The 12,772-nt window shown below is 34.4% G+C and overlaps 2 protein-coding genes across 2 annotated transcripts in view; one reads left to right on the top strand and one right to left on the bottom strand.

Moving 5' to 3' along the window:
• Positions 1-2,520, top strand: part of Smp_045040 (putative ribosomal RNA methyltransferase) — a 15,017-nt gene extending 12,497 nt beyond the window's left edge. Inside the window, exon 14 of the mRNA XM_018788629.1 lies at positions 2,145-2,520. Coding sequence (XP_018654153.1) covers positions 2,145-2,397 — 253 coding nt within the window. The 3' untranslated portion in view covers positions 2,398-2,520. The remainder of the gene's footprint in view (positions 1-2,144) is intronic.
• Positions 2,521-6,921: 4,401 nt separating this feature from the next.
• On the bottom strand, positions 6,922-10,709 carry Smp_146480 (hypothetical protein; the record flags this gene model as incomplete). Its single annotated transcript, XM_018788628.1, has 4 exons — positions 6,922-7,113; positions 8,316-8,636; positions 9,106-9,187; positions 10,660-10,709. 4 exons carry the CDS (start codon positions 10,707-10,709, stop codon positions 6,922-6,924), a joined length of 645 nt encoding a protein of 214 aa, XP_018654152.1.
• Between the last annotated feature and the right edge of the window lie 2,063 nt (positions 10,710-12,772).

Raw genomic sequence — 12,772 nt, 5'->3', positions numbered from 1 at the left:
ATCGCTGGCTGCTTTCGTCTGTCGCGAATGATGCCCTCTGTCTCTGCTCATCTATCAGGTCCACAGGATCATCTGTGATGTGCTCTTTTGCCCAGACCTCTTGACATGTGAAACAATTCCTCCTTGATCCTTTCCAGTTGTCTCCATGGTATCCCCTCTCCATTGAGTAGATCATGAAAGGTCTCGAACCTGTTGCTGAGGGCTATGTTGAATTTGTTGAGTTTGTCAGCATCTCGAAGAAAGGCCGTATTAAACTTTTGTGATGTTGTCCGCGCCGTTGTCCACTGCTTCTTGAGTTTTAGTTTCATCTTGGCGACCAGCAAATGATGATCGGATGCTATATCAGCTCCTCTTCTGGTTCTCACATCCTCCATCGTCCTCCTGAACTTTTTGTTGATGCAGATATGGTCGATTTGATTCTGTGTAATGTGATCCGGTGAAATCCAAGTGGCTTTGTGTATGTTTTTGTGTGGGAATATGGTGCCACCTATTACCAGTTTATTGAAGGCACATAGGTTTGCAAATCTCTCACCATTTTCGTTCCTTTCTCCCAGTCCATGTTGTCCCATGACGTCTTCGTATCCAGTGTTGTCCATTCCAACCTTAGCATTGAGATCTCCCATCAGAATTGTCAGGTCCTTGGTTGGGCACTTCTCGACGATCGACTGCAGCCTATCGTAGAATTGGTCTTTAGCGTCTTCATCGTAGTCATTGGTAGGCGCATAGCATTGGATGACGTTCATTGTAATGCCCTCTCTCTTTGTTTTGAAGGAGGCTTTGATGATCCTTGGTCCATTAGATTCCCATCCAATAAGTGCATTTTGTGCTTTTCTGGACAGCATCAATGCAACTCCTTGTGTATGTGGGGCATTTTCTTCTTCATGACCGGAGTATAACAGAAGTTCTCCTGAAGACAGTCGTTGTTGTCCAACCTGCGTCCAATGTGTTTCGCTGATTCCAAGAACCTCCAGGTTGTATTTTCTCATTTCTGCAGCGATTTGGAAGACTCTTCCGGTCTCCCACATTGTTCGGACATTCCATGTACCTATAAAAATTGTCGCTCTGGTTGTTAGAAGGTGCATCGGCCTCATGACTTCCGAAGGAACTCGGCTTTCATCATGAGACGTCATAATTATTCCTCCTACTCCCAGGGCAGAGTTTGAAAGGTTTGAATGATTTTTTCTGGTTAGCGTTTTTTTAGCGAGTTGATTTTCTACGGGATGGGGTCGCTAACCCCATGCCCAACCCTCCTCCTTTACCCGGGCTTGGGACCGGCAGTAACCCCCAGAGGAGCTACAGGCGGAGTTAGAGAGTATCACAGCCGTCACACAAATCGAATGAGATTTGTGCGGCGCATATATATCTGGTGCTTTTTTGTACCAATATTTATGTGTTTAAATAAATAAATAAACTCTCCAGACAAATATGTAACAGAACCTTTAGAAACTACTGTAGAACTCCAAACTAGTCGTCTAAACATTCGATTTTCAACACCTGGGTCGCACGTTCGGATCCTGCCTCACATTCTGTCATCTGGACAACTGAGTGTCATCTCTAGCCCTTACAGATCCCAAATGTGAATTAAAACCAATTACATTGGTCTGTTCCTAATGGCTGAGTTGCTTCGATTTTCAGCTAGTTAATATCACTTTAGTTTCATCCAGTGTATATTTTGGTATATGCCTAGCAGTAGAATCCAGAACAAGCCTTTCGTCTCGTTTAGTAATCGTCAGCTTAGTGTATTTTCACCCCGGCATTGAACCCATAACCTTGAGCCTCAAGCTCCCAACTCGTTAACCAAACGACTAACTCGTTCATCAGTTATGAACAGGAAATTGCGAACCTTTACTAACAGTGCACCTTTCTTTTAGATAATTGAATAACATATTAGTTGATTTAAAAAGCATCCAACTGTTAGTCCTTACGTATCAGATTCCTTATTCATCTTGTTTATACAAAGATTGTCTGTAAGCGTATTTATCACACCGTTGTTGATATATGTAGAAAAATTAGTACCTTTCATAAATTTTTATTTTACTGACTCAGGGGTTTAACGTATTTAACCCCTAAGTTGCTCATCAGTAAATTTAGTTCACTGCGTTAGTATGTGACCATTTAATTATTATTTCCACTTCTATACCTAGGCTATATAAGAAAGCTGGCCTGTTGAAAAGGAAGCGTCGTCCTCTTCATGTAGTTGTGAATACAAAAGCTGGTTCGCGTAGCGGGGGCACCAAACCTCAAAAAGGGGCTAAAATCAAAATCGTAGATAAACGAATGAAAGCAGATTTACGTGGACAGCAAAAAGCTAAAGATGGAAAAAAACATGGAAAGCGTAAGAATAAAGTTGGACGTCCTGGAAGACCGAAAAGTCGAGGAATCGGGAAGAGACGTTAACTGTTCTGTTCCGTTTATTGCGATCTGTATATATGATTCATTTGATTATATTGATTTCTGTAAAATATGCAGATAATTTTCTTAACTATTACAATAATTTCCATGTGGGTAACTAATTCAAAAATGAAGAATATTTGAGCGAACAATTGTTTTCAATAACTTCATCCTCAGGCTCTGCAGTTATAAGTCCATAATTACATTTTAAAAAGACCAAAAATAAGGTGTGTATTAATGAATTTGACAATATTTTATGTTAAAAATGGTGAACGTTTGCATCTGTTACGACATAGATACTTCAAAATTATGTTAGTTGTATATCAGAAAGGCCATTTGATTAAGATCAAAATGGATCTAAGTGTCAAGTCATAATCAATATAATAGTATTATGACAAAAAGAATTGTATGAATAAAATGCATAGTAGGAAAATTCTACCCTGTTAATCGAGGTAATAATAATGATAACAGGAGTCCCACGATAGGACGGAACGGCCGTCCAGTGCTTACAGGTTTTCCATGGTGGTCTAGCTTCAATTGACTCATGATTTCAACCATATATAATAACAATAATCATTAAATCGTCGTGTGTGTGTAATATGTAATAAGGGAGGTGTTACCAAGGTAATTAAGATAAAAATGAGTTTATGTGAATCGGGCGAGATGAAGGTGAAGAGTATGAGAGATACAAAGACAAAAGGAATTGGGAGGAGGGATAAGTGGTTTATAATATCCAGTTTAGCTAACCGGTGATCCAGTTATAGGCCATGGTAAACATAAAGGCTGGATGTAACCTTTATGGAGTTGATTCAGATGGCTTCAGCTTTGTAGAGTTGCTATAATCTAGTTTCTTGAGATAAATTCTTCGGAACTTGATATGAAACAGAGAAAGCTGACGTTTACTATCGACCAAGTGAGAAAAAATAGTACTGTTGATGTATTTGGTAACTCATTTTCCCAACCATGCTGGTACATGTTCACGAATGCGCAAGGATGAAGCCCTTTGAGTACAGCCTATGTAACTAGTTCCACAGGAGCAGTTAAATTGGTATACACACATGGAGGAGCCCATCATCCGTAACATATCCTTGATTTATTGTGTAAGTACTAGTTCATTTGAAAAAAATATATGTAATCATTTTTAACACAACATTGTCAAATTCATTAATACATGCCTTATTTTGGCCTTTGTAAAATATAATTATGGACTTGTAACTAATTCAGTTCAGCGCAATGACAGTCCTGTCTATATCAGGGTTTAATATATAGGGATTTAGAACAACATATATAAGCGAACAATATTGTTTTCGATTAGATCCTCATCTGCGGGATAGACTGACTAAAGCAGTTAAGAGAACGTTTAATGCTGCCGACCTCTTTCTTTCTTACTCGACACGATCTATGGTGATTCCCCAACTAAAGGATAAGTTGCCTGGTTATGCCAATTCTATGTGTATCTATAAATTCAGCTGCTCCTGTGGAGAAAGCTATATTGGGCGCACTACCAGACAACTGAACCCAAGAGTTAGTGAACACCTCCCTTCGTGGTTAGGAAAAGGTATGGTCAAGTCGATACGGAGCTCGATTCTTTCACACTTGATTGATAGCGGTCATGAAGTTGACAGAAACCAGTCTTTTAAAGTTATTTATCGTATTCCTACTACTTTTCCTTATGGGGTTCGATCTCGTCTCCTACACATAGCAGAAGCTATAGGAATTCGATCCAACAACCCAAGTCTTTGTGTTCATAAGAAATTTGTAACACCCTCATCCCTCCCTTGGCCTTAATAAATAATTTTATTTTCCATACTCTTCGTTTATTTTTCTTCACCCCCCTATCAATTATTTACTTATAATTTTTCTAATATTCGCTTCCAATTATCTGAACACTTTTTATTACGTAATCTTATAATTTCTATGATTGTTATTTCAGTGTCTATATTTTTCTAATCATTGACCTATTTTCCTATTATGTAACATTGATTCAAGCCTTTTATTATTCTTATCACAACTAGTACACCTGTCATTACACTATCAATTTGTACTTTTCACTTATTATTAATTTTGATTATGTAATCTATTCCACTGTTATCATTGACTCATAAACTGCCTTGATTGGTTTAATAATTTCGTATATCCATATGAATATTACTGTATATTAGAGTAAAGCCTGATGAGGATCTAATCGAAAACAATATTGTTCGCTTATATATGTTCTAAATCACAATATGGGAATTTTTCAAAATATAGGGATTTGTTTTTTAGGTATTCAATCACCTACAATCAAGTAGATTACGAATATAAGACCGAATTAACAGGATTATTCTCTCAACACAGTATTTTTGTGATGAAATGAGGCAATTTTAATTGCTTTGACCAAAAACGTACGGAGTTTCGAGAGTGTTTAACTCACATTTAGTTGTTTTTTAAGCTCTAGAACAGTCTGGTCTCATTTGGACATGATACATTACTATAAATACGAGATTGATCAATAGTGATTTCCTCAATAAAAAAATACAAATCCTTCTAGAACCAACTTCGCATCAGTGATCGGATATGTTACTTAAAATGAGTGCTTTGAAAAGCTTTTTGTAACTGATTGTCTAACTCAAAAGTTTCTTGTTGAATACAAGGAATGGGAAGTTAGACTTTCATATGAGCGTTGGGATTGACGATATGCTCCAACCATTTTCAACGGAACATCTTTTCCAGTTGTACCTCTTTAGTAGGTGTTAAGAGTATGATCCTACGACCTTTATAATTTTCCTCTTAATGTTCTGTGGTAAATTCACGCTGAAACATTTATTACAAATCCTACCACGGTGACTTGACTTCATAGTCAATCTCATTTTAATTTAAAGTGTAGATTATGTTTATGATTTTTATTGATAATTGTTTAATTTACACATCGAGGCCAAAGAACTTGTTACGCCTATAGCTTAAATGGATTAATACTTATTCAAGCCTCATAATATAAATTCAAGTGGAGAGTTCATAGTTTTGCTTTAAAGGAACAAGCTTAATCATGTGTGTCGAATCTCTTCTGACAATCACGTTTGGACCAGTAAAATCCAGTTACACTGAGAGATATGACCTCATGTATCAAATGAAAACATTTGTTGAGTTTATCTTACTGTGACCAGTCTTCATTGAGGTCAGTTTATTGTGTAATACGTCTCGTGTACCCTGAACCCATTTTTTCTCTACTCTTCATTGACTAAAAAAAGAGCTGGTTGTTAGACCTAATAAAGTTAATGAAAATTAAATTAGTTAGTTGCCTGAGCAGTTAACATCCAACCAATTTCAGATTTGTGTAATATCAGTCCAATCACTCTTTCGTCTTTGAGGTTAATTTTTGGTAAATGTATGCTGATGAATATTCTACTATAAGTTCTAGTTTCATTTAGTCATTTTTTCCAATTCAAGTAGTAAATTAAGGCTGCGTTTGCGCGTAGTTGTTTATTTAACATTAGCACATTTTACTAAAAAGGAATTGAGTGTATTTTATTAGAAACCAACAGTACAATACAATGAAATATTCAACTTCTCGGGGCATTGCATAACCCGAGGAAAGTGTATTTGGCTCCCATTGAGTAATGGCCAACTGAAAGAATAAAACAGTAATTGTCGAAAAGGCATGAGAATTATTTTATTAATATATTAATAGTGGCGGAATTTATTTCATATAGAAAGGTTTAGGTATGGTTAAGGATAAGATTGGTAGTTTATGTTGGATTCTCAGAACATGAATGGTTGATTTTACATATACCAATTCTACTGTCATCTGGTTTACATCGAGGTGCATACTGACGTGTGGAGTCATGCCTTTCGTTTATTTGTTACGTAAAAACAAAATGGAAACTACGAATCAAAATTCTCAAGAGTAGTTGATTCGGATAGTTATAGTTAAAAGATCAATAGACCTGTTGGATAGGAAATGTAACTGGATTTTGTCATATTCATCCCGATTTGAAGCTTTGAGCTTATGTTTTCTAATAACAAGTTGTGCCCCAAGCAAATCGGTAGATAAAACGTACTCAACATGATAGTTCTACAGGCAGATTTGAGAAACGCTTTCACGTTAGAGTAATGGTTTTTAGTTTTTTTTTCTGTTTCCATGTAAATTATTATGCTTAGCTAGTCCATGTAATTTCACCAGTATGGAGTTTGAAGACGAACTTGTCAAAGGTTTGGTTTCATTAATCATGATTTATATTATCATTGCTTGCGAGAAATCATAATAGCTAAAGACTAAGCCATGTGAAGAGATGGCAACAGATACTCCTTTACTTTTTGTTTAGATTTCAGTGGTTACTACTTATTGTCTATTTGTAATGGTTAAAAGCTTTTCATTACGAGTTCTGATTTCACCGAAATCTAGAAAATATAGTTTGGTATCTATTGTCATTATTTAAGTGACATGAGCGAATCGACTATTTCTGCGTCAGTTATTTTCTGCAAAAGATATATCAAAAGCTGATGTATTTTAGCGTTAAAGTGTATACCAGTCGTTCCTACATCCAAACTTACCTATTCAAAAGATGTAGGTGGTGCTAAGTCCACCAAGTTTTCATGTTTTACAAGATTTGGCGGAAACGTTCCGCTCACTTGAGAAGGAGATGGAGATGTATTGTCAGAATTCATATTGCTGCTGACTGTCATGGCAGGAATAAAAGTCTTCTTTGCTCGTTGAGTGTTACTTATATATCTAATTGGCATAGGCTGGTTTTTGGAGAAATAACTTTTTACAAAATTAAGTTACAAGTTGGATGCTCAGGAAGAAATTAGCTAACTGTTAGAAATAATAAGGTGTGGTGAACGAAGACGTGATGGGGATAACCAATTTATCGTTTAATGCAAAATTACAGAGTGTCTTCGTAAAATATAATAACTATACAATAAATACATTATTTGCATATCTTCATTCAGTTGTCCTTCTGTAGTGTAAACTATTTATATTGAAATATATAAGTAGTATGTAGCACCAATCGGAAGTGGAAAACCTGGCAACAGAAAGCTAAGAAGATCGAGTTGAGGAGAATAGAAAGGGAGACAGAAAAAAATTGTGGACTGGAAGAATAATACAGAGTGTGAAGGACAAATGATGGAAGTTTGCAAATGAAGTATTCAGTGTATGGTCCTCATATTTTGCCAAGATATTTTGTAGTTTTGTGTTGACAACAATTTGGTTCTCCCCCACTTAAGTCTTCGTTCATCACACTCCCTGCTTTCTTAATTCAATCTTCTGCTTACAGGCATTCCACTTCTGATTTCTGCTAAATTCTACTTGTATATGCGAATATAATTTGCATGCTCCACACAGGAATTACTAATCTGCTTTAGTGCTTTTGAATATCATTGTGTGAATAGAATGGATCAAGTCTCAAGATAAATATGTTAGATGTTCGAAATATTCAGCTACTAGTATTTTAATGGATGAGGTTGGTGAGCTAACTGTATTGCTAAAATTTCCCTTTGCATGTAATTATGAAGACAAATTTTAGATGATAACATAAATTGTTACGGATAATTTTCCGACTCCTAAGAATATACACGTTCAGAATGTACAATACCAAATATCCGACTTAAATGCAAACTAGAAGCTGATAAAATCCTTTTTATACTTTGTGACAAGATATATCCATTGACCTAGTTCACATTCAGACCACACTCTTTCAATGATTACATTTTATTTGTTCTTACGAATAATCAGTTTTGACAACCAATAACCGACGAAATTACATTCAAATGTATTTTATTTGATCTAAACTCTCTCTTAACCATTGCCTAGGGTAACATATATTCTAGCTTTAATTTAACACTCTTTCATTGGAAATACACTACAAATATATCAAAGTATAATAATACACATGTAGGAATACATTATTTTATAGATGAATACTGCCTAATGTATATATCAGTACCGATAAATGTTTGCACTTACATTTTGTTGGTTTTGGCCGTTCGGTTACCCAAAATCTAAAACCTTCACGAGCTTTCTGATTTAATTTTGTTCTGAAAAACTGCTTCCGTTCTTCTGGTGTCATTCCTTTGGTGTATGGACCACCTTTATGATCAATAGATTCTCTACTTATTTCCTTTGTACATTTTTCAAAGCCATCTTCATGTTTTGTATCAGCTATTGTTGTTTCTCTTGACATATTTTGTAACTGCGATGCAATAATCTGAGCGCGCATGGTATGCGGGTTGGTTTCTTTCTGATGTCTATCATTCATTTCATTTAGCTGAAAGTGTAAGGTATTATTTGATATTTTTAATCATTTCGATGTGTTGAGAAGTGAAGCAACCACATTTGTGTCAATTTCTTACTATTTTTGAAACTAACTGAAGAATTGAAGTGGTCTCATTATCAATTTATTCGTCTTATCTACTTCATTTCACTTTAAGAAAATGTAACACTGCATATGATATGCAAATTATCTAAGAATATTGACTGATTATACCAAATCTTTAAATGTCTATTTCTATCAAAATCTTATGTTCAAATTCATTATAATAAGAAACCTTGTTTTGGAATTCTTAAGCAATATACATACATGAAAGTAGGCGGGGATCCAGTGCACGTTAGTTTTGTTTGTTCCCAGTAATTCAAACTAGACAATGCTTCCTGAAATCATACAATTAACTAATAATTTTATTTCATAACATAAAATGTTTGACAATAATAAGTAAAATGAAAATATCACCAATCACCTTATCACGCAAAAGAACCCAATTTATTGTCCCGATTCTTCTAGCTATCATAACAGGATCCGAGTTTTTCCAATGATAGCGCCTAATAAGAATTTTAAAAATAAATGATCGATTTAGGTTTTCAATGAATTACAGCTTTTATGAAACAGAAAGTCACATAGGGTTTACATTTTTCATTGCAAACTGGCTAAGTAAAAACCACAACAACAATAACAACAACTACTACTAATAATGACAATTATCAGTATATGATATGTTAGACAACACTAAACGGCTTTCGAATATGAGACAGTAAATAACTCCTCAAAGGAAAGAGCTCAGAAAGTATTTGGTATTGATGTTGAATCTTAGCTTTGATGAAATTCCACGGGATGAGATAAAGGAACCTAATCGAGCATGTGTGCCAATTTGTTGGTATCTGCCAGGTAGATAATAAGAATATATGTTTTTCATATGTATCGTTCGCGACTATGATTACCGTCCTTAACATTCTTGATATTGCCTTACAACAAAAAGGAGACTTGTCATCTCAACGGTTAATTTATTATAAGATTACATAAAATGGATCATATATGAATTCCATTAACATTTACCTAGTCTGTCATAGAAGGTATTGGTCAAAACCACTTTACTACCGGTAAAATGGATAAGGGATCGCAAAACACTAAAAAATGCTTATGAAAGAAAAGGCATTCGGAAAAACTCATTGCTCAGTACTGAACAAGTGAAAACTACAGTTTACAGATATCCAAGTTTTCTTCATCGCATCTTTTAAGGTAATGATACTGCGGTAGGATTAAGTAGAAATCTAAGCACAGAACTGATTATCCTATGTAAAAAGATAAGTTAGCTTAGGTATCTTGATATGAATAGGCGCCCTGTATATTTTACTTACAACTATTCATATAAATTTACGTTTATCTACCAAAGAAGTTACGTCAGTATATTATAAATTAAGACTTACTTTAAAATTTCACAAAGTCTGCTTAAAAGGAATGGGAACTTCTAATAACATACACTTAATCATAAGTTCAAAAAGTTAAGAATTGAAAAGTATTCATTTTCAGTGATTGTTAGGGTGATGTTAATTAATGATAACAACTATTAAAACCACTAAAAAGTTACTTTGTAATAGAACTAATATACTCATTTTAAATTCTTGATTTTATTACTTTACTATTGAATCTAATGTTTTGACTTTATATTTATTGAAATAATTTATTAGAGCAGACTATTTTATATTCATCTAATTTCTGATAAAATCCTTAATGCTTACATAATTCTGGTTATTAAAATGGTAGCCGATATGATATACACCCTTATGTTTTTTAAAGGAATAAAGTATGGTTTTTCTATTCCAAATGTTAAATAACTCCTATTCTAATCTTAAAGTAGGGAATAGCTTCATAAAGTTACTAGCATCTATCTATTGTTTAGGCTTAGTAATGATAAGTGGAAATCTTGACTTACGAATTAAGATCAATGTATTTTAAGTAATTAACAATAAGTAGTAAATAATATAAATCATCATCATCAAAGAATAGTAACACTTACCAGTAAATAACATCTTTTGTTCGAGGTGAATGAACTCTACGAGTATTCATTCTATTCTTGTTCATCTAATAGACGATGACAAGCTTGAATATTGTAAATAATAAAAGCTAAAAACGATTGTTAACTTTATTTCAACACCATTGACCTTAAAAAAATACTCTTAGTATCTTAATGTGTTATAAAAGAAACAAGATTTTATTGATTTACAAATTAACTTTTCTACGAATCAGAAAATAACTTATTGAAATAAGTGCAAACAATGTCCTCCTATATTATTTTTTTTATTCGACAATACAAATTAAATACAATACAAATGAAAAATACTAAATCTCCACAAAACCCCTTCTGATAATTAATACAAATTAAATCAATAGTTATTATGTGCTTGTTTGTGTATTGTAGAGAATCAAGGTAGACTCATTATTATTTCCCGGTAATAGTGTTTTGTCATTAAATAAAGTACAAAATGGAAGTAATTGAAGTTAATCTTTTTTGGGAATATACTTAATTTGAAAATAATTTACATTAGTTATCTAATCTTATATCTTATTGCTTTTGAGAAACCCGATGAGTAGATACTTTCTCTAAAGTCAGTCAGTCAGTCACAACGTAGAACTTCGTACGTACGTACATCAGTTCGAGTTGCCATACCACATTAGCACAGAGATGCAGTTGTCGATTCAAATCCCATAGTGGTAGAAGTAGTGAGAGTATAAGCAGTAATTCGAAAGATTAGGGTTTGAAGATGCATAGTTGCTTATAGTGGTTAGAAGACTCTGCATGTTGTCAGAGTCTTCACCAAATAAAACTATGTCATCGGCGTATTCTAAGTCAACAAGTGAGCCTCCTGGTAAAAGTTCAACTCCTGGAGATTTAGATGATCAAAGTGTTATCTCTAAAAGCATGTCAACGACAAAGTTAATCAAGAATGGCGAGAGTGGACAGCCCTGACGAACACCACTTGAGGTAATCAATTGTGATGACAATTCGCCATAAGCTCTAACTCGATCAGTTGTGTTCGAGTAGAGAGCCTTTATGAGGTCGATGTACTCTTTTGGTACTTCTTTCAGTGACAAAACCTGCCATAGAACCTCACGGTCAACTGAGTCCAATGCCGCCTTAAGGTCAAGAAATACTACTATTGTGGGACGTCTGAATGTATGTCTATGTTCTAAGACCTGACGTAGTGTGAATATCTGGTCTATACAACCATGTCCAGGTCGAAAACTAGCCTGGTTCTCTCTAGTCTGCTCTTCACGAGCTTTGGTTTGACGTCCACGTATTATTGAAGCTAATATTTTAGACACTATATTAGTCAAACTGATCCCTGTGTGAATGTCACAGGAGGACTTTTGTCCTTTCTTATAGACTGGTACAATCAGTGATCGGGATCAGTCAGATGGAATTACGTCCAGTTCCCAGATTCTTTCTCTAAAGGCTCCATCATTAAAATACTTTGAGTAAAAAGTAGATAGGGTTTGATAGAAAATTTCATACCAGATAGCAATTCGTTATTACTTCATTTACATGGTGTAGCATGATACTAAACTAGATTATTATTATTCAGTTTTTTTGTCAAAAAAATGAGTTGTTTGTGGTTTTTCTGTGAAGCGATAGTTAGATGGTTAAAAGATTATATTGCAGGTTCGGACCTCATTCAATGTATTCGCGGAGTTGGAGAATAGTATCATTGGCGCTGATAAAAAATTGTTTTGCTTGGGATTGAGTACATGAACTGGTTCTGAAATATCGAGTTACACTAAGTATTTTTTGACATGATACATGTAATAGTGTTTACTATTTGTATTGACTTGATTTACACTATTATTTTTACTGAGTACACTAAGGAATACAAAACTGTGAATAATATTACTGATTTTTTATTTTAACATGATATTGCACACGTATACTATATCAGGGCACTAGTCAGTAGTCGATTTTTGGAATAGTTAGTGAATTGTCGGATTTTAGATTCCTGGTACTGCTCCAAGTAATTCAGATTACCTGATAAAGAATCGGGAATCCAGTTCTAGTACTTGTAAGTATGTTACCGTTTAACCAGAAATAATTTTTAATCTGTAGCTTTCTCTGTGACATACTGACAAATAACTCA

The sequence above is a fragment of the Schistosoma mansoni genome, chromosome W (genome assembly GCF_000237925.1).
Source record: "Schistosoma mansoni strain Puerto Rico chromosome W, complete genome".
Classification (NCBI taxonomy): domain Eukaryota; kingdom Metazoa; phylum Platyhelminthes; class Trematoda; order Strigeidida; family Schistosomatidae; genus Schistosoma; species Schistosoma mansoni.
Note: the sequence above shows the minus strand (reverse complement) of the source record. Positions and strands in the feature narration are given on the sequence as shown.